The sequence below is a fragment of the Humulus lupulus genome, chromosome 4 (genome assembly GCF_963169125.1).
Source record: "Humulus lupulus chromosome 4, drHumLupu1.1, whole genome shotgun sequence".
NCBI lineage: Eukaryota > Viridiplantae > Streptophyta > Magnoliopsida > Rosales > Cannabaceae > Humulus > Humulus lupulus.
In genome coordinates, this window is record NC_084796.1 from 181,468,569 (window position 1) to 181,491,502 (window position 22,934).

At 41.4% G+C, this 22,934-nt stretch overlaps 1 protein-coding gene and 1 long non-coding RNA gene across 4 annotated transcripts; both read right to left on the reverse strand.

Moving 5' to 3' along the window:
- Positions 1 to 296: 296 nt before the first annotated feature.
- On the reverse strand, positions 297 to 1,382 carry LOC133832718 (uncharacterized). Its single transcript, XM_062263027.1, has 5 exons — positions 1,215 to 1,382; positions 984 to 1,127; positions 671 to 884; positions 507 to 589; positions 297 to 458 (listed from the first exon to the last, which is right to left on the reverse strand). The coding sequence occupies exons 1-5, from the start codon at positions 1,380 to 1,382 to the stop codon at positions 297 to 299; spliced, it is 771 nt and encodes a 256-aa protein (XP_062119011.1).
- Positions 1,383 to 4,598: 3,216 nt separating this feature from the next.
- LOC133831006 (uncharacterized) lies at positions 4,599 to 8,079 on the reverse strand. Of its 3 annotated transcripts, none has more exons than XR_009892347.1 (8): positions 7,782 to 8,079; positions 7,216 to 7,671; positions 6,980 to 7,120; positions 6,381 to 6,887; positions 5,817 to 6,278; positions 5,541 to 5,692; positions 5,260 to 5,449; positions 4,599 to 5,154 (listed from the first exon to the last, which is right to left on the reverse strand). It is a non-coding gene; the product is annotated as an uncharacterized LOC133831006 (long non-coding RNA). The 3 variants fall into 3 exon arrangements; XR_009892346.1 differs by having other exon boundaries at positions 5,817 to 5,912; positions 6,049 to 6,278; positions 7,216 to 8,077; XR_009892345.1 differs by having other exon boundaries at positions 7,216 to 8,078.
- Positions 8,080 to 22,934: the final 14,855 nt, after the last annotated feature.

Here is a 22,934-nt window from a genome sequence, read left to right on the forward strand (position 1 = left end):
ATCATCGGCTGCTTCCGAGGGTGCTAGGGGTAATCAACTTCCTCTAAGATTTCCTCCGCAGGAATGTTAGGATCATTCGCGGCCATAGTTGATTCAGGGAGGCTTCTTCGACTGAATAGACTCACGTACGTACTGCTTAATGCTCTCAATGAAAGCACCAAACCGTTGACGCCATTTTTTGTCAACTTAATTCGTAGAGCAATTAAACAACGTTTACTATGAGGCAAAACTGCCTCTAAAGCATCACTACTCACCCTTCTTTTCGAATCTGCTTTGTCTATCACATCCACGCTATATCAACTATCACTAGCCACCGGATACGTCATTGCTTGGAAGACAATGAATACCACCTCATCTCCTTGAACCCGAAGCTTCAATTCACCATTCTGAACATCAATGAGAGCTTGGCCAGTGGCTAGAAATGGTCTTCCAAGAATAACAGGCACATCAATATCTTTCTCCATGTCAAGAACAATAAAGTCAGCATGAAAAATAAACTTATTCACCTTCACAAGAACATCTTCAATGATACCCTGTGGATGCTTCACCGATCGATCTGGTAACTGTAGAGTAACTGTTGTTGGTCTTGCTTCACCCAAACAAAGTCTTTAGAACACAAATAAGGGCATCAGATTAATACTCTCCCCCAAATCACACAAGGCATGCTTACACTCAAATTTTCCAATTGTGCAAGGTATAGTAAAGCTCTCCGGATCTCTCAACTTTTGGGGCAACTTCCTTTGCAATATTACACTACATTCTTCAGTGAGCGCCACAGTTTCATAGTCTTCCATCTTTCTTTTCTTAGATAAAATCACTTTCATGAACTTTACATAGCTAGGCATCTGCTCCAAAGCCTCAGCAAAAGGAATATTGATGTCCAGCTTTTTGAACACCTCTAAAATCATAGAAAACTGTGTATCAAGAGTAGTTTTTCTAAGCCTCTGAGGGCAAGGAACTGGGACTGGCTAGTCAACAAAAACTGGAGGAATCTTCTTTTGGCTCTTGTGATCTTCAGTAACCCCTTGCTCAACTGTATCAGACTTTTCATCCAATTCTTCATTCTGAACCACTGATTGTTGTACAGTAGATTGCTCAATTTGTTTACCACTCCTCAAAGTAATTGCCTGATAATTCACCTTAGGATTAACTTCAGTGTTACTAGGCAAGTTTTCCTAAGGTCTATTATTCATCATATTGGCCAGCTGCCCCACTTGTGTTTCAAGATTTCTAATAGAGGATCTGGTTTCAGTCATGAACTGAGCTTGAGTGTTGATAAGAGTCAATAACGCAGCTTGTAATTCATTAGGCCTGTCTGGTGGAGCTTGTGGCCTAGGCTGTTGTGATGAAGAGCCTTGATTCATTGGTTGTTGTTGAGGCATATTCTGCTGATACTGACCTTGAAACTGAGATTGCTAGCCCTGATTGTTTCTCCAAGAAAAGTTGGGGTGATTTCTCCACCCAGCATTATAGGTGTTGGAGAATGGATTGTTGAATGGCCTCTGAAAATTTCCCACAGCTTGAACCTGAGCTTGGTCCATCAGAATGTTATTTATTACTAGTAGGACACTGATCAAAATAGTGAGAACCACCACAAATTTCATACCTAGCTGCCATCTGAATCGCATTAGCAGAAACAATATTCTGCTGTAATTGTTTTGTCAATGTGGCCACTTGTGCTGTCAAAGCGGTAATTACATGAGGTTCATGTACCCCAGCTACCTTTCTAACCCCAGATGACCTCTTGTCAGACCACTGATGATTTTTTGTGGCCATGTCCTCTAACAGTTCATAAGATTCATGGGCACTCTTACTCATGAATGCCCCACCAGCTGCAGCATCAATAATTGTTCTTGTTGTACCACATAGCCTGTTGAAAAAATTGTGGACCAACATCCACTTTTCTATACCATGATAGGTACATTTTCTCAATAGCTCCTTGCACCTTTCCCAAGAGTCATACAAAGATTCACCATCCAACTGATAAAAATTATTAATGTCCCCCTCAATTTAGCAGCTTTTGATGGAGGAAAGAACTTGGCAAGAAATTTTTGAGACAAATCCTCACAAGTATTTAACGAATTGAATTGAATTGGAGGGAGTTCAACCATTTCTTAGCTCTTTCCCACTGTAAAAATGGGAAGAGCCTCAACCTGATTGCATCGTCGCTCACTCCATTATACTTGAAGGTATCACATAACTCCAAGAAATTCGCCAAGTGCATATGGGGGTCTTCAGAAGGAAAACCACCAAATTGGATAGTGGACTGCACCATTTGCAAGATCGTCGGCTTAATCTCAAAATTATTGGCCTCCGTAGCTGGCAGTCTTATACAGTTTTGTACTCTCGTAACAGTGGGCAGTACATAGTCTCTCAGCCTCCTTGCCGCAGGATGTGGAGCCTGACCTTGAACAACCTCAGGCACCTCATTATTCCCGTCATTCTGTGCCATCTCCACAGTCTGATGAGCCGACCTCTTGTTTCTTCTGTTTTGTTTGCAAACCTTCTCAATTTCAGGATTAATAGGAACAAGACTATCTGCCCCTCTTCTACTACGCATATAACCAAACTACCTGAATTTGACAAAGAAACGCAGCTGAAACAGGTTAGAAACAAGACAAGAACAACCAAATTAGAAATAAAATTAATTAGACTGATATTGATAATTTTCAGTCCCCGGCAACGGCGCCAAATACTTATTGCGAAAATTATTTGCTACGTAAGTGCACGTATCGCAATTTAGTAATAATCTTGGTAAAACCAAATATCATCCTCAAGGACTGAATTACCAATTACCAATCAATTATCCTTTTTGTTTCTATTTGGTCAATTAAACTTTGATTCTTGTAACAATGCAGAAGAAAATATAAAGTGTAGAAACAATAATAAAGAACTCAATAAAAAAACAATAAGTAACAAAAAAAAAACCTTGAATTTAAGTAATGAGAGAGTAATTAGGGCAGCTAATATCATCAACTATCCTCCCTATTAATCCCTAATACAAGTTACCAATTTCTTCTTCTTCTTCTTCTTCTTCTTCTTCCTATTTCAATTAACGAGTTGACAAAAGCAGCTTATAATCGTGTTATGAATAATAAACTCAACCTAAGTGAAAATTTTCTATATTTCTATGGTAAATTTGATAACAAAGATAGCATTAAACAAAACAACTCAAAAGAAAATTACATAATTAATCTAGATACTCTCGTTCCAAATTATAATTGTGTCCTAAACAACCAGAGCAAATTCAAATCGCACTTCTCATATTTTGATTAAAAAACATAGAGGTAATGACTATAGATGGCCAATCAATAATCAATCAATACGTATAGATTGCGAGGAATTGAAAAGAAGATAAAGAAGAAATGATAATTGCATTAGTTCATAACTGTCATTCTAAACACAGAGAAATTCAAGAACAAAATAAAGAAATAGATGGATGACAAACAAATCAAGAAGCCTGCAAAAGTGTTCGTAGAAGAATTTTAGCCCCCAAAACTGTCTCTCTCTATTCCTCTTTGCCCCCTTTCACTTTCCCGTTTCCTCTTTTATAAAACCTTTTTTTTTCTTTTTGAAAAGAGGCGGGCCGCGACCCTACTTACACCATGCCGCGGCCTATGTCTTAATCTCCTGAGAATTTGCTCCTCTTGGTCGCGGCCCTCCAAAGCCATGCCGCAGCCCATGTCCTATCTCCATAATAGCTCTTCTATGAAGGGGCTGGGCGCGACTTCAAATTGCTCAAGTCGTGGCCCTTAATAAATTCTTCAAATTTTGCAATTTTAAACCCAAAAAATGACCAATGATTTCAACTTGTGCCAGGATCCACCTTTATTGAAAACACACCGAACTTGGTTTTTTTTTTCTTCTCTTTTTGAACCAATATCCTCCAAGTATTCAAATCTTCCTTTTTATGCACTAAAACTGAAAAACAAACGAACAAAAGCATAAAACTGCACTAAATGAAATAAAAACAACATAAAAGACTACCTAAAAAACCACATAAACTAGACTCATCACTTAGCTTTAATTAATTATAATAGGGAAACTAGTATAATTGATTGCTTAAGTGTTATCTTGGGGTTAATAGTTTAATTGGGAATAGGGAATATTATTTGTCATTGTTGATAAATTGATTGTTGAAGGTAGATAATAATTATTAACTGTTTTCTAAAATCGTATTATGCATTGTTCTTTGATTATTATTTTATTTTATGTTATTAAATTTTAAAAACAAATTCCCTTTTTAATTCATGTTTAATTTTGAATAATAAGTTGGCTAATAGTCTTTGTGGGTTCGACCTTTGCCACTATACTGAAGTAGTTGCTAGAATTAAGAAATAAATTATAACTAAATTTGGCAGGACATGCTACACGCATCAATAGAAAGCAACACTTTTTTTTTATTGAAATGTTTTTGAAAATTTATTGAAAAAAGGAAGAGTAAAATCTAGGGAGGAGACCATTTGGAAGAGTTACAAAAGACCCCTCAGGGGCATTCTCTGCCGAATGGTTCCAATAGAGTACTGAGTTTAGACCAAAGAGCAGAATTGTGAGCACTAAAGTTGCAAGTTCTACTAATATGAGAACTTAAAGCTTGCTATTACTATAACCGTCCCTAACTAGCAAAATATTAAACTACTAGGTGTCCCATAATTTAAAAACTTGAACATCATAAATATGGCCCAAAGCTAGGAGGTTCACAAAAGTAAGTAGTTGTCCGGTTATCATTTTGTTCAATAAACAATGCAAAATGACTTGTGCTCATAAAAGTAGACTAATTAAGGTACATAACTAAACCCGCAAACCAAGTATTAGGACATATTCAACCTTTCTTGCTTTTCTGACATCCATTTTCCTCAAAGTAGACTTCTTACGACTCCTTGTTCGTGATGAAACAACATTAATCATATTCTTGCTTCTTGCCTTTTTGTTCGAGAAGCGGCTATTGGCCTTGTCTCTAGTGAGACTGCCAAGGGATTCCATGCAACCGGTAGTCTTTTTCTCACCAAATGATAGCCCTGTTTCATCACCGTCCTCCAAAATATTACACTGAAAATGGTCATCACTTTCGACCCTGACTATATCCCACAATTTATTGAGTTCATGGCGAACAATGCGATTGTCAAGCCTATATCTTTAACGATCCACACCGAACTGTAAATATCGAATTGAAATGGTTATTAAGTAAGAGCTTCTTGCCTCAATTACAGATTGAAGGTCAAATTAATCAGAAACAAATTTATTTATAATGGGGAATACCTCGTAGGTAGTGGTTTTTCCCTGGATGATTGCCTCCATATACTTCATAATGAAAACACCAGTCATTCAAATTTGTTTGTTGGGGTAGACCCTCTTGAAATGACTTCTGAAATTCAGAGAACCTAATAGATTCACCACTTCCCCTTGTGGCAGCAATGTCAAATGCAAATAACTCATCTTGGGTAGTCAACTGCATTTATTAAAAATGCATTCCATATTTAGAACTGTAATGTCTTAACAAAAAAAAATTGCATATACGAATTAATAATTTAGACAGTTACCATCTCGGTCGTCTGCTCCAATCGCTCTGGCGTGGTTTCATCACTAAGGTTGGAATCCAAAATTTCACAAGAGTGCCTTTTGAGATTGACTCAAACTACGAACCAATGTCGATTCTCTGATAACAAGAGTCACCGAAAACAGGCACAACCATCTACAAAGATGTTAGAGAAAACGACTAATGTCATTTGACAAGTCTTCATGCACAATTGAAATAGTTTGTTGATCAATTTAACTTAAATATTTTGTTTTTAAAAAAGAGAATAAAATGAAATAACCTCGCAACAAAATTTAAAATTCCCAAAATGATACTTCACCCAGTTTCCGTCACAAGTAGCAAGGCCAATTCAGTTGTGTTTACTTAGTTGTTTTTCCTATGAAAAACAAAAAGAATTTAAAGAATCCTGATCAACTTCAACATATATAGGCCTAAAGCTGAACATAAAGAAAATAACCGAGGTCTCCAAAACAATTATATTGTAACTCATAGAAATCCTAGCTAGCACGAACCAAACTCTATGGGGTTCCCTAGGTCCAAATTTCTTTTTCTCTTCCACTGTCAATATTCTGGCGTAGCATGTAATTAACTGCAAAAACAAAGTGAATTAAATAAATGTCCCCAAATGATAAAAATGCTCACAAAAAAAGAGCAAGTTTATCCACATAAAACACTTGCCTCCCCACAAATCCATTGGTCGGGCTGCATTGACCGAATGCAGTGACATTCCACTTCTAAGTTACTGTAGTCACACAACAAATGCATGTATATTCCAATGAAATAGAAAGCCTACAAAGCAGCTAAAACAACTACTAAAAAAATATGAGTAGTTGGCAAGACTTACATATCGCTAAGGATGGGCTTGTAGTAGTACTCCGCCAACTAGTACATCTATTATGTCACTGATGTAGAGAGTCTGAAAGGCCCTACCATTACACCACCACCTGAACATAATTCCTTTTATCCCTTAATACCCCAAAATTTTGGTTCGGGCAGTTTAATAATAGTGCTTCTATCTGGAACCACAAAAGTACTTTTGATTGCAACCTATGTCATATCAACAGTTTCAGGGACTTCCTTAGCTGCATCGTTTGCCTTGTAGACATCCACTCCTTCATCTCCACCCTTAGGCTCGCCTCTTAATTCATCAAAAGGTTCTGGTTGTGGATTCTCCTGCAAACCACTATCCTCCCTCAATACCATACTCTTGATAGTCTTTGGTAGAGCAACAAACAGTCCAATCACTTCTTCCAACTGATGACCAAGTTTAGTCACTTTCTCTTGCGTTATTGTGTTATGTTCCATCCCACTCGATAATTCACTCACCCGAGGAAGTGCCACATCCACAACTCTGGCTTGCACAGTTAAACAAAATTTTAAGACATTGAAAAATGCAATATGAACACGATCCATTGTCACTAAGAATAGATACCAAAACCATACCCTTTTCATGACACTATAGCCACCGTCAGCCATGATATAAGGCTTCAGATTCTAAGAGGCTTCATCAGTCCAATAATGTATTGGTGCAATGGACCGGTGAACAAACACCCTGGGCACTTGAATATGGTGCATATACATAAGCTGCATTTAAAATAACAACACACGTGAACTATTAATTACCAATTCCAAAGAGGCAAAAATAATAATAAAAAAACTAATGACATTTGAAAACTAACTTGTAGGAAAGTCGTGCATCAAATTATGTGAGTCAATTTCCCAGCCTGGTACTTGGAAATAGAATTCATAATCTCACGGTAGTTATGTGTTGCCCAATTTTTGTAACTAATTTCTTCGGGGTCAGCTACAACATTTATGTGTCTAGTACGCAATTGGCCTATAGATCTCGGCACCAATACGCTCTCAACTATGATCAGAACCATAGCGACTAAGAAAAAATCATCAGCTTCTTCATAATCAACCAACTGTGTTTCTAAAGCTACTAGTTCGACACGGTTATTTATGCCAAGACAAGTAGACTTCAATTTTGAAACTGGAGTCCTCAACTTAGATTGAACCTCTTCATTGCCTTCATGTACATCCATCACCTACTGGAATATCTTCTTAGACATGTGCAATCTCTTCCAATAGATATTCAAAGCGTTACGACCCACATCGACATTTTCAATTAGCCACTGCACTGAGATTATATATTAGGGAAATCATCCCTGAGAAATACCCCAAATCGAGCAACTCTCACCATTGCTTTCCGCACCTCAGACATCATACACACAATATTACTTACCCTTTTAAACGAGCATCTAGTCATAATAAGGTTGTCTTCAACCTGTACTCCCGAATCAACCTCTTCTCGGGTCCATAATCATCTTCATCTTCAATTTCAGTGTCAGTATCATCATCGCTGATTTCGTCATTGGAATTGTATGTGTTCCCACGCTTTCTCTTAGGACACTTACTCGTTGAAGCAGTATTAAAAGTAGTCTTCCATTTCCCAGCAAGATTTTTTCACATCTAAGTATATTATACCACAAGAAATTAAAAAAAAATCATTACTAACCAAAATTAATCTACACCTCAATAAAAAATCCTCAATTTGGAGCTTTCTCTATGCTAGTATTAAAAGAGCATATCAAAAATACACAGGAACGAGCTCTTTTTAATAATTATTAATCTCAGCCATAGCCAAGATTATACATATATATATATATATATATTAAATAACATTCAATTAGATTAGAGATTAATTCTTGCATGCCATTAAATATCTTCGAATTTTTTTGTATTAAATGAATGATCTTTTTATCAAACTCTGAAAGCTTCCACCTTGATCTTCCAGACCAATCCTCAAACACACAAGGACGCACGCGTGTGGACATGTAGGAATCTAAAGGTTGATTTATGACTCTTCAGATGTGCTTAACATATAAGATCTAGAGAGGTTTGATAAAGAGTGAAGAAATTTAATAGTTTTCAGGTTTTTTAAAACTATTGCAACTCTTTCAAAGAGATAGTGAGGAAAATCTATGAAAAACAATGACCTTCTTAGAAGTATCTCTTCTTCTTAGATTTATACAGATAATTAACTAATTTAATTAACCTCTATTTTATTAAAATAAAACTGATCAGTTATAACCTTATTTAATTATTTAATTTAAATCATATTTAAAAAAGAATAATTAAATATATATAATTAAATAAAACAAATTATTTAAAATTCAAAATTCAAATCCCATGAATAGAAAATCCCTGTGTGTGGTGCCACACTCAATGTACAGTGTGTTGACCACACCATTAGGGTTATCCCTAATTTTCTCATTTGTTAATTTAATTAATATTTAAGCCAATGTATTTATCCCAAAATAAATATCACTTAATTCAAAATTAACTTTATCTTAAAAATATCTGTTTTAAATAAATATCTTATTCTATATAAGACATTTATTAATCTCTCTTTATATATTAATCCAAACAAAATTATTATTTATTTTAACCTATAGTTTTTAAAAATAAAAACTATATAGTTAAATAATTAAGTAATTGCCCATAACTATCACATAATTTATTTCATTGCCCTCGAAAATTAATTCATTTTCAATTAAGTTCTTCTCTCTACAAATATTTCTTTTGACACCCTTATCCTTGACAGTGTGAGACAGAGGTTATCTGGGGAACATGGAACTATAATACGAATCTCCAATAAACCAGATTATTAATTAAACTCCAATAAACCAGATAATTAATCTCCAATAATCCAATTATCTTATTTATTAATTCCATGATGACTCCACTATAAATATGGAATTGTACTCTAAGTATTTATAAAATTATATTTACAGAGTTTTCTCTTGTAGTCAATTGATATAATCAATAAATATAGTTCTGTCCTCCCTTTATTGGTTCACTAATTCGAGTTGGTAAAGATAACTGTTTTACCCTTCTAATTACCTCTTGATCCTTAAGTACCATTAATTCACTAGTGAAAAATCAATCTTTAATAAAATTATAGATTTGAGCTCATTAACTATTTAGTTCCAGAATTAACCTTTAATGGAACCAATATTCGATCCATTAGGAATTTGTGAATTTCATTATTGTAATTCATGTTCCCAGCCATTCATGATATTGAATCTCTAAAACAAAAGTCATTAGCCTCATTATACTAAGAAACCTTAAAGAGTAAATCAAAAGATCCAATAAACACAAACAAGAGTTCATGAATACTCAGTGTTATCCCCGTTTCTTCCAAAATGTACAGATCCACACTCTAAGACCAAGGGCCGCCTTCCAGGGAGTTAAAGCCCAGATCAGGCCCATTAGACGAAGAGCAAAAGAATATTGACAGCCCAAGTCTCAGCAAGGCCCAAAGGGCATCCGGGAGTGTAAGCTGGGACCATCGTCGGGGCAGGTTGTATAAACCCTGGACTGCGTACCAGGATGTCTCCTGAGGTGCGGTAGAAGAGGTCACGGCTCCTAAGTCTGAGATTAGGCCGGGATTGCTGTGGATGAACCCGGGCCCTGGTAAACGAACCAGGCCTTGGTAAATGGATGGGGATGTTGGTAAACAGACCTGGGTTGGTTGGCCGAGTTTGGCGTGGTAAAGTATCCCCGATACTGACATCATCCCAAGAAGCATGGAGCTATGTCCCCATAAGTAACCTGCAGAGGAGGCTGCCTCGGGAATGTACATCGTTGGTTCAGAACTGCGCTGCCACTACACTGACAGATCTTGTCCCCTAAATCTACCTCATAGCCCATGGCACCCAGACTGAAACACCAGTTTGTCGCAAGTCTTATAATGTGATTGTGTTTGGGCTGGCCCAATGGGCCTTGGTTAATTTTTGTTTTATATTTCAATCCTTTGTATTGAGCCTCCATTAGAGAGCAAATAATATTTACACCCTTATTGGGCCCGGACTAGCCCGGCCCAAGCCCAGTGCACTCGCTTGCCTATAAATATGAATAGTAGTGCATTGATGAGGGGATCCCCTAGATTTTTCTTGTAAGCAATTACTCTGCTAAAACTTGTAAAATACTCCATTGTCAAAAGCTCTCTAAGCTCTAATACAACTGACTCGTGGACTAAGGCTCATTAACGCCCAAACCATGTAAAAACCTCGCTTGCATTTTCTAAATCCTTTCTTATTAAGCTCTCTTATCTTTTATAATTCTAGTTTCCGAAAAACTCGGTAAACACTCAGGATTTAGATTGATCTACAAATGATAATCTATTATGATAAGAATCAATTCTTTATGTCAAACGACAAGTTTATAAAGACAATTAATTCTTATCGGTCCTGTCATATATAATCTCTATTATATACAACATATTTACTAAGATGTCTATCCACATCAGTAATCCGAATCTAGATCACTTGCATCTTGTATGCTTAGTAAACCGCACTAGTAACCATTCATTAAAGATTCCTTACTTTAATATGTTGCTGGCAATTTTATTCATTATATATGATCTTAATTTTCTCGTACTAATACAAGATCATATTGTCATCAATGGATAAGGAATTTTCTTTATATTATCATATAATTAATTCAAACAATAATTATAATATTCAAATATAATAAAATTTTTCCTTTTATATAATTCAATAAAATGTCTTTGCATACTTTTAGGGCATTAATCCTAACAATCTCCCACTTTCCCTCAAAGCAAGTGAGGCATCTCCCTTAATCTCATGTTGCATACATGACCCATAAATGATTTTGCAGGAAGTGTCAAGGTAAACGGGCCGACCAGGTTTTGTTCCGATGCTATCTTCATAACAATCACATCACCTCGGTGTATAATCTCTCTAACCAGATGGTATTTCTTTTTTATATGCTTTCCTCTTTTGTGACTTCTTGGTTCCTTGGAGTTAGCTTTTGCTCCACTGTTGTCACAGTATAGGATTAGTGGCTTATCCATAGCTGGAACTACTTCTAGATCAGTGTAGAACTTTCTCAACCAAACCACCTCCTTAGCCGCTTCACAAGCCGCTATGTATTTGGCTTCCATGGTTGAATCTGCTATGCTGGATTGTTTATTACATCTCCAGACCATAACTCCTCCACCAAGAGTGAACACTGACCCAGACGTTGACATACAAATGTGTTTGTCTGATTGGAAATTAGAATCATTGTATCCAGTAGGGTTCAACTCACCCCCTGAATATAGAAACATATAATCTCTCGTTCTCCTAAGATACTTGAGAATGTGCTTTATTGCAATTCAGTGTTCCAAACCAGGATTTGATTCATAACGACTCACAATCCCTGCTACATAGAATATGTCGAGTCTAGCACACAACATGGCATACATTAGACTCCCAACCACTAAAGCATTGGGATACTTTCTCATATCCTCTATCTCCTGAGGTGTCTTAGGACACCTGTTCCTTGGAGAGAGTAATCCCATGCCTGGTCGGTAACTGACCTTTCTTGGAATTCTCCACAGAGAATCTTTCAAGCACCTTATCGATATAGTTAGCCTGAGAAAGTGCCCAGAGATTGTTCTCCCTATCCCTTAGGATTTGGATTCCCAGAACATAGCTTGCCTCACCCAAATCTTTCATTTGGAACTTTTCGGCTAACCAGTTCTTCACGTTTCACAATGTCTCTACATTGTTGCCAATGAGAAAAAAGTCATCCATGTAAATAACTACGAAAACCACTACTTTTCCTTAGATGTATTTGTACACACATGCTTTGTTGACATTCTATTCAAAGCCATATGATTTAATTGTTTCATTAAAGGTGATATTCGAAGATCTAGATGCTTGCTTTAATCCGTAAATGGATTTCAGCCCCTTACATACCTTTTGATCTTCCCCATTCTCGATGAACCCTTATGGTTGTACCATATATATAGTTTCATCAAAATATCCATATCGCTTAGTCATAGGTGGCAGCTATGTATAAAAGGATGCGAATGGATTTAAGGATGGCCATAGGAGAAAATTTTTCTTCATAATCTACACCATCCCTCTGAGTGTAGCCTTTTGCTACTAGCCTTGCTTTGAAAGTCTCCACTTTCCCATCTACACCTCTTTTCTTCTTGTATATTCATTTCCACCCAATGGACCTGACATCTTCAGGTGGATCTACAAGTTCCCAAACAGAATTGGAACACATAGATTCCATTTCTTGGTTCATGGCTTCTTGCCATTTCTCCTTTTCACGATCATCCATTGCCTCTTTGAAGGTTAATGGATCATCCTTGTCTGTATCAGAAACAAGGACATGTGCCCCATGTTCGTAGAGAATAGGTTGTCTCATAATCCTCCCACTACAACGTTGCACCGGGGTTTCTTTTCCAGGAATAGTGGTTTCCTCAGTTTATCATTTATCATTTAATGATGATGATGAAAGTGATGGAATCTTATCAGTTGTGAGTTCCTCCAAAATTACTTTGCTCTGAGGTTTATAGTTATTCATATAGTCGTGAACATTTTGTTGACCAACCGTTGGTATGTTGCTCCATAATTTTTCAGTCTGAATGGCATAACTTTGTAACAATTCACATTATGCTCGGTCATGAAACTGGTATGCTCTTGGTCTGCAGGGTTCATTGTGATCTAGTTATATCCAGAATATGTGTCCATGAAAGACATGAGCTTGTGACTTGTTGCGGTATCTACCAACTGGTCAATCCTTGGCAGTGGGCAATAGTCCTTTGGACAAGACTTGTTGAGGTCGAAGAAGTCGATACAGGTTCTCTACTTCCTGTTTGGCTTCAGGACCAGAACGGTATTAGAAACCCAAATTGGGTATTTTGCTTCCCTGATAAACTCACATTTTAGTAGACGAGCTACCTCTTCCTCTAATGCTTCAGCTCGTACTGTCCCCAAAAGCCTCTATTTTTGGGACTTGGCAGGCACGCTCTTGTCCAAGTTTAAGGTATGCATTATTATACTCGGACTGATTCCCACCATATCCTCGTGCGACCAGGCGAAAACTTCCAGGTTCTTCCGTAAAAACTCGACCAACTCCCTCTTCCTTTTGTCTTCAAGATTTTCCCCAATTTTTACAACCCTTGAAGATTCTTTCGGGTTGATGTTTATTTCCTCGAGCTCTTCTATGGCTTTGAGATCAGATCTGTCTTCGCCCACCCGCGGATAAATTTTGTCACGTTGAGCAACCTCACCATCTTCTTCTTGAGCTTCTTTCGTCCCACGAGTGACTTCCATTTCTTGGGACTCCTCACCTCCCTCATTAATGACCATCTCCTGCTGCCCGGGTTGTGATTTTCCCTTCATAGAAATGTTGTAGCATTCTCTGGCAGCGTGCTGGTCTCCTCTTACTGTGCGTATCCCTGAAGTTGAGGGGAATTTCATTGATAGGTGTCGAATTAACGTGATAACTTTGAATGCCATCAGCACGGGTCCACCCAAAATTTCATTGTATGCGGCCAGACAATCGATTACCATGAACTCGAGTATTTTGAAGACAGTTCATGAATCTTCTCTCAATGTCATCACTAGTCCGATTGTCCATTTGGCCGTTGTTCCTTCACCTGAAAACTCATACAGAGTCATTGAGGTCGCCTTCAAATCGGATACGGACAATCCCATTTTTTCCATGGTGGACCTGGCAAGTAAATTTACAGAACATCTGTTATCCACCAGTATTCTCCATACACTTCGGTTGGCGAGCTACACGGTTATCACCAGCGAATCATTGTGTGGGAATTGGACGTGGCTAGCATCCTCTTCCGTGAAAATGATTGGTTGTTTTTCCAACCGTTGTTGCTTCGATAACCGCAGCTCTGGGACGAACTCCATGCCGTTATGAGCCTTCAACTCATTGATATACCTCTGTTGGGTCCCTCTGCCCGTGCCCGCCAAATGAGGTCCTCCAGCAATAGTTGTTATATCTCCTCCTATTATTGGGGGAGGATCGACCTGGTTCGTCTGAGCTCCAGATTGGCCTACCGGAGCTTCTGGCACTGATTGAGAATTTTGCCCGACAATTTGATTGGGAACTACCCAATTTCGGGCGTACTGGGCCAATGGTCCAACTTTAATGAGAGTCTCTATTTCATCCTTCAGTTGCCAACAATCATCAGCATTGTGACCGATGTCATTGTGAAATTGGAAATTGTTTGAAAGATCTCTCTTCGCCCTTTGGTGCCTTAAAGGTTCTGGCTTCTTCCATGGGAGGCGATTAGAATTAGCTAGAAAGATACACACTCAGGTATTTGTTAGGTAAGTATAGGTGGCGTAACTGGGCTTGAATTTCTCCACGGGCTCGTTCTTCTTCGTCCCGTTCTTGTCACCCTCACCCTCACCCTCATCATTCCCCTTCCTCTTGTTATTTTCTCCTTGTTTATTCTGGGTAACAGGTTGAGTCGTAGCTGCAACATCCGTCTCTGATCCAATAGGTTGGACAAGGGCCTGGCTGGTTCCTACGATAGAAGCTCGTGCCTCTTCCAAGTTTATCCACTTCTGAGCTCGTGTTAGAAATTCGTCTATGCTTTTAACTCATTTTCTTTGGAGTTCTTGCCACAGGTCACCCCCACGAGGATTACCATTCTCATTCCCATGAGCTTGGAGTTGTCATCAGGATCCCTAGCTCATGCATCAACATTGGTAAATCTGCTCAGGTATGCTTTAAATATCTCACCACGTTGTCACTTTACGTTGACTAATGAATCGGGTTCAACACGAGCTACCTGTGAAGCTCAGAATGCTCTTTTAAACTCAGAGGAAGATTTCTTCCATGATCATATCGAATGCTTCTTGTATTTTTTAAACCACTGCCTGACTAGTCCGACCAGAGTTGCAGGGAACAAGATACATCTTAGATCGAACCCAACATTGTGGGCCATCATCATAGTATTAAACATCTTGAGGTGATCAGACGGATCTACGTTCCCATCAAATGTCGGCATGTGTGGCATCCTAAAGCCAATAGGATGTCGCTACAATGTTTGGAGCAAAAGGTTCGAGCTCCTTATCTTAGGCGCAATCGTCATTTCCCTTCCCAAATAAGAGTCTTTTCATTTGCTCTTCCAGCAAAGCCAGTCTTTCAAGGGTTTGGTCCTTGGTCCCTAGGTTAGCTGGGGGATGTTCAACAACTCCCATCCTATTATACACATTTGATGGATTGTTGTCCCTCAAAGTTTGAGCTTGGTTAGTTGGGACATTCCCATTGTCAAGTACAATGGACGGACCTCCCTCATGCCGAGTATAGCTAACATCCTCATTATGAGCTAGATACCTTCTCTGTGAGTTCAAATGATCGTGCAGGTCAGGCTACGGATCATATCGAGGACTTTATGCTGAACTCAAGTGATTTCTCAGGTCGCTCATGGACCTGCCTCCATGCTGTCTCTCGGTCTAGTAACTTCCGTTTGTGAAACTTATGGATTACGGTTGAGATCGAGGACCTGGATTCTCAGCACGCGTCAGTGGGGCGTAAGTATTTACTGACGGTGGAGGATTTCTCCTACTATTCCCATGAGCTGGAACATCTCATTGAGGGAGAGGTGGTGTATGATGTCTTACAGGTGACAGAGGATGCCTTATTGGCAAGGCTATTCCAACATCCCTTGTTCTCTGTGCCTGGGACTCTGACCATGGCACATAGGGATTTTTTGGAGCATTTTGCCTTCGTGAGCTTGCCCCAGCCCTTCCCCACGGGTTGTAATGGGAATTTCTGGGAATATGTGAAGAAGGCACAAAGCTTGGGGTCGCAGTCCTGACCGAATGACTGACATGCTGATGATGGCCCCTGTGATGATCAGTGGGTTGAGCACTCCGATGGTTTCACCCTAAAGGTGAAGAAATTGGAGTGGCGGTTCTGACAGAACTACTCAATTTAGACCGGTTATTCATGTGGGACTTACGAGACCACCTTTACCTCTTTCCGACATTAACCTCGGTTGCAAGAGGGGGTAACCGAGCCAAGACTTCCTCAATCTGGCTTTTTTCCCTAGCGAGAAGGCACCTTAACTGGGCGTTTTCCATCTCAACGGCAGTCACGTATCCTGGATTAGGATTTGGTGGTAGTGATGTTTAACTCCCAGTGAGAAGGATTACCGCGTGCTCGTAACAGACGAGACGATGGTGGCCTGCAAGCTGATTTTACCAAATCAGACTTTGAACCTATGGAGGCCCCGGGGGCTTCCCTCAGATCGCGACACCAGACCCATCATTGTAGAGGAGGTCGCGGGAAATGAAGATGAGGAGGACGAGGTTCCCCTCGTGAGGAACAAGAAGCGGGCGTTGGAGGTCGCCCAAACAGCGGGCGAGGAGCGGATCCGGTCTGGAGTAGCCGCGGGTCCTTCTGGCCAAGGTAACCCTTACATGTTTAGGATTTTAGATAGGGCCACAACAGACCCCCAACTAGCTAGGTTCAATCCTAGGCAGCTCGTCCATCGTCACCGAAGTGATCCGGACCTGAACACAACCCTGCTCCACTGTGTCGACCGGCTTGTGCTGGACTACCAAGATAGCCGGCCTAGGGGTACCGTAGTAGTAGATAACACCCTAGCCTTTAGGTCGATCCTATTCGAGGAGTATGGGACAAACCTTCGGTCATGGCCATCACTCCGGAAGGGTGTCGTAGCTCCGGGGCTTATGCAATATGTAGAAGAATCTAGCCCTGAATCAGCCTCGGACCCAGAACTTGCGCCAGCTCGGGAAGTAATTGACTTAGATTCTTCTTCTAGCTCGGGGGGTTAGGATTCCCTTTACTATACATATACTTGAATTTCTCTTTTTCCCCCTTTTTTTTGTTTCTGTATGATTGCTAACTCTTGTACTAACCATGTCTTTGTTTTGACAGAAGAGATGTCTCAGCCTGAAGAGAGCCTGCGAGGTGCGTTCACCGGGGGGAACCCCTCAGCTAGGGCCGCTGGGCCAAGAATGAAGAGGCTCCGGACGTCCAAGCACGCCGTCGGGATCCCCACCAAGTCCCCTACAAAGGAGAAGGAGCAACCCCCAGCTGCCCAGGTCGTGGGAGCGGTTCCTCCTACTGCAGGGGGAAGCAACATGCCCCCACCCCCTCCGCGAGCTCCGGTCACTGCCCGAGACGCAGGAACGGAGCTCGAGGCTTTGGCGATTGTGCCCTCTGAGGTACGCATCCCAGTCAATCCCCAGGACTTGGAGAAGAATCCAGAGGCCTTCCGGGGAACGGTGTATGAGTCGGCGAACTACGCCGTCAGCCACATATACAAGTTCAACGAGAAGGAGCTCCGGGCCATCGAGACAATGAGCCCGGTGGGCGTGATGGAGTCTTCATTGGGCATGACCCTAACGATAAGCTGGCTTTACCCTTTTATGGTTTTTTGTTATCATGCTTTGCCCTGTGTTTTTTTTCTCCCTTCTTTTTTTTTTCTAAGGCAATTGTCCCTCCTCTCTGGCAGGGCGCCGTTGCTCTTCACCGGAGCATAGCCAGGGCCAAGGTTCAGCTCGAGGAGATGAAGAGCGAGCACCAGACTTCTCTGCAGGCGGCTAAGGATGCCTTGGCGGCCTCGCAGGCCGAGTTGGAAAAAACCCACCCAAAGGTTCAAGAGCTCGAGATCGCCCTTGCCACTGCGCGGACAGACCTAGATGCCGCGAAGGCTGAGGCCAAGGCTGCCCTGGAGGCTGAGCGGAAAACTTCGGAAAAGGCCTTAGAAGACCTGTTCTACCATTGCTGGGCGTACAATCCAGACGCTGACTTCTCCTTCTTGGCACCGAATCTCTGGGAGCGCTTGCTAGTGAAATTCCAAGCTCACCTTGATAGAGAAGCGCCCTCCGAGGCCGGGGAAGGCTCTGGTGCAGCCGAGCAGTGCGAGACAGTGACCTCCAAGGGGCCACCTGGCGGAGCTTAGGGCCTTCCTCTCTCGTTCCCTTTCCTTCAATATTTTTTAATATTTTTTGTGTATCCTTTGCATGAGGTGCTTCCACCTTGAGACAATTTGACTCAATTTTATTTTTAATTGATTTACTCACCGTTGCCTCTACGCATTTTAGTTACAAAGTTTGAAAAACTTAGTTCGCGTTAATCTTTATCCATATTTCGAGCTCTTCAGGAAGAGCGGCGATCAATAGATTTGAATTAACTTCTAAGTTTTTTGACCTGATTATATCCAGGAACTTAATTTGAAAACTTAGTTCGCGTTAACTTTTATCCATATCTCGAGCTCTTTAGGAAGAACAATGATCAATAGATTTAAATCAACTTCTAAGTTTTATGACCTGGTTATATCCAGGAACTTAATTTGAAAACTTAGTTCGTGTTAACTTTTATCCATATCTCAAGCTCTTTAGGAAGAACAACGATCAATAGATTTAAATCAACTTCTAAGTTTTATGACCTGGTTATATCCAGGAACTTAATTTGAAAACTTAGCTCGTGTTAACTTTTATCCATATCTCGAGCTCTTTAGGAAGAACAACGATCAATAGATTTAAATCAACTTCTAAGTTTTATGACCTGGTTATATCCAGGAACTTAATTTGAAAACTTAGTTCGTGTTAACTTTTATCCATATCTCGAGCTCTTTAGGAAGAACAACGATCAATAGATTTAAATCAACTTCTAAGTTTTATGACCTGGTTATATCCAGGAACTTAATTTGAAAACTTAGTTCGTGTTAACTTTTATCCATATCTCGAGCTCTTTAGGAAGAACAACGATCAATAGATTTAAATCAACTTCTAAGTTTTATGACCTGGTTATATCCAGGAACTTAATTTGAAAACTTAGTTCGTGTTAACTTTTATCAATATCTCGAACTCTTTAAGAAGAGAAACGATCAATAGATTTAAATTAACTTCTAAGTTTTATGACCTGGTTAAATCCAGGATAGGACTTAGTTCGCGTTAATCCTTACCAATATCTCGCGTTTTTTAAGAAAAACAACGATCAATCGATATGAATCAACTTCTAAGTCATTAAGGTGACCTGGTAATATCCATGTACCATATGCCCCCCAAGTAACTGGGAAAGGGTCTTTCGTGGTTACTTTAGATTACACTTGAAAATATGTTCAAATATAAATAAAAAGCTGATTCTCATTGCTTAATACATAAAAAATGGCCTTTCAGGCCTTATAAGTGAATCATTGATAATATTTCTTTAAATGGATGGCATTCCAAGTCCGCGGGACGACCCCTCCATCAAGCCGAGCTAACTTATAAGTTCCCTCCTTAATGACCTCGATGACTTGATATGGTCCTTCCCAGTTCTGTCCCAGGACTCCATCTTTGGGGTCCTTACCGGCCAAGAAGACTCTCCTTAGGACCAGGTCGCCAACGCTAAAGGCGCGCCTTTTGACTTTGGAGTTGAAATAGCGAGTGATCTTTTACTGATAATGGGCGAGCTGGAGTTGCGAATCTTCTCGCCTTTCATCAACTAGGTCAAGGGATTGCACAGTAGCTCATGGTTGCGGTCCTGGTCATAAGACTGGACCCTATGCGAAAGCACCTTAATTTCCATGGGGAGGACTCCCTCACTTCCAAAGGTCAAGGAAAAAGGAGTATGACCTGTAGGAGTCCGATGCGAGGTCCGGTATGCCCATAGGACATGGGGGAGCTGTTCTGGCCAGACCCCCTTCGCTTCATCTAATCTCTTCTTGAGGCTCGCCTTTAGAGTTTTGTTGACAGCCTCGACCTGGCCATTCGCCTGAGGATAGGCCACAGAGGAGAAACTTTTCACAATTCCGTACCTTTAACAAAACTCGGTGAACAGGTCGCTGTCGAACTGAGTGCCATTATCGGAAATGATCTTCTTGGGCAGGCCGAATCGATAGATAATGCTTTTAACCACAAAGACAAGCACTTTTTTGGACGTTATCGTCGCCAAAGGTTCTGCCTCAGCCCACTTCGTAAAGTAGTCGATGGCTACCACGGCGTAATGGACCCCGCCTTTTCCAGTAGGGAGGGCGCCCACCAAGTCGATCCCCCAAACTGCAAACGGCCATGGGGACGAGATCATCTTCAACTCGACTGGAGGAGCTCGGGCAACTACGGCGAACCGCTGGCACTTGTCGTACTTCTTCACGTATGAAATCGAGTCCTTGGACAGAGTTGGCCAGTAATATCCTTGCCTCAGGACCTTTAAGGCCAGGCTCTGCCCCCCAATGTGGTCTCCGCAAAAACCCTCATGCACCTCCTGCAGGATGGCCTTTGCTTCGCCTGGAAGAACGCATCACAAGAGAGGTAGGGAATGCCCACGTCGGTACAATACTCCATCTACCATCGTATACGTGGGAGCTTGATACAGGACTCGCCGTGCGTCATTATGTCCTTCAGGTAGCTTTCCCTCGACGAGATACTCAAGGATGGGGTCATCCAGGTCGGCCTGGCATCGATTATCTCGACCTCCGTCTTGACTTCTTCTATACTTGGCTTCTCTAAGAATTCTATTGGCACTAACCCCAAGGTTTCCGTCTCCCTTGAGGTGGCGAGCTTGGCAAGAGCATCTGCGTTAGTGTTTTGCTCCCGAGGTATCTGTTCGATCGAGCCTCGCCTAAACGCGGACAGCTCACCTCTTACCTTTGCCAGATAGGCGGCCATCTTGGGTCCCCGTGCTTGATATTCGCCCAGAACCTGGTTTACCACGAGCTGGGAGTCACTGAAACACTGGACGGAGCTCGCCTTCAGCTCCTGGGCTATCCTCAGCCCAGCCAGCAAAGCTTCGTATTCAGCCTCGTTGTTGGAGGCCTTGAATCCGAATCTCAGTGCTGAGTGGAATCTATGTCCCTCGGGGGATATCAAAATGATTCTAGCTCCGGAGCCATTCTCGTTGGATGAACCATCCACAAAGATCCTCCACGATGCCTAGGGCGAGGTGACTTGGGGTGAGTCTTCTGCGGGATCCTCCTGGAATCCTGTGTATTCTGCCATAAAATCGTCCAGGGCTTGACTTTTTATAGCAGTTCGCGGCGTGTACACAATCTCGAACTAACTGAGTTCGATTGCCCACTTTAACAAACGTCCCGATGCTTCAGGTTTTTGCAAAACCTGCCTTAAAGGCTGATCGGTCATGACGTGTATCGAGTGGGACTGGAAAAACGGCCTGAGCTTTCGCGAGGCCGTGATAAGGCAAAATGTCAATTTCTCCATCAACGGGTACCGGGATTCAGCTCCGAGAAGTCTCTTGATGATGTAATAGAATGGCTTCTGAATCCGGTCTTCCTCCCGTACTAACACGGCACTGCCTGCGTCCTTTGTGACAGCTAGGTAGAGAAAAAGAGGCTCTCCTGCTTTTGGTTTGGATAGTACGGGTGGCTCGGCTAGATGTGCTTTCATATCGAGGAATGCGCTTTCGCACTCTTCTGTCCATTCGAATTTCTTATTTCCTCGGAGCAGGTTGTAGAATGGCAAACACTTATCGATGGACTTGGAGATAAACCGATTGAGGGCTGCCACTCTTCCTATCAGGCCTTGGACATATTTTCGCGACCTGGGCGAGGGAAGCTCGAGCAACGATCTGATCTTGTCGGGGTTTGCCTCAATTCCTCGGGTATTGACTATGAAACCCAGGAATTTTCCCGATGCGACTCCAAAGGTGAACTTCTATGGATTTAGCCTCATGCCATACTCCCGTAGGATCTTGAAGCATTCTTCCAGGTTGGAAACATGGTTATCGGCAGTCTTTGACTTGGCTAGCATGTCATCGACGTACACTTCCATGTTTTTTCCGATCTGGTCTGCGAACATTCTATTCACCAACCTTTGATACGTAGCTCTGGCGTTTTTCAGCCCAAAGGGCATGACCTTGTAACAATAAACGTTAGTCGGGGTCATGAAGCTGGTGTGTTCCTGGTCCGCCGGATTCATGGCAATCTGATTGTAGCCTGAGTACGCGTCCATAAAGGACATGAGCTCGTGCCCCGCCGTGGCATCCACCAACTGGTCAATGCTTGGCAATGGAAAGCAATCCTTGGGGTAGGCTTTATTCAGGTCAGAGAAGTCGATGCAGGTCCGCCACTTCCCGTTAGGCTTTGGAACTAGCACGGGGTTTGCGACCCAGATCGGAAACTTGGCTTCAAGGATAAAGCCGCATTTCTTGAGCTGGGCTACTTCTTCTTCTAGGGCTTCAGCCCGGGTTGTTCCTAATCGTCTTTGCTTCTGGGATTTTGCAGGAATGCTTTTATCCAGATGAAGAGTGTGCATGATGACACTCGGGCTGATTCCCACCATATCCTCATGTGACCATGCAAACACATCCAGGTTACTCCGCAAAAATCTGACCAGCTCCGCCTTCCTCTCGCTGCAGAGGTTTTTTCCGAGCTTGACCATCCGTGATGGATTCTGCGGATCGATGTTTACTCCCCCGTGCTCCTCAATAGCTTGGATCTCGGATCTGTCTTCGCCTATTCGGGGGTCAATATCCTCACTTAAGATGATATTTTCCCCTTCGGCGCTTTGAGGTTTTTCAACCTCAGGATCAACTAAGGGTTCTTGAGATTCCTCTCTACCACCTTGAATGGCCATTGCCAACTGCCCGG

Excerpts from the sequence above, each read along its gene's own strand:
- LOC133832718 (XM_062263027.1), bottom strand. The coding sequence starts at position 1,382 with ATGCCTCAACAACAACCAATGAATCAAGGCTCTTCATCACAACAGCCT. Across the intron at positions 1,128-1,214 it reads TTAGAAATCTTGAAACACAA|GCAATTACTTTGAGGAGTGG; the intron begins GTGGGGCAGCTG and ends GTGAATTATCAG. Across the intron at positions 590-670 it reads CACAATTGGAAAATTTGAGT|CAAGACCAACAACAGTTACT; the intron begins GTAAGCATGCCT and ends GTTTGGGTGAAG.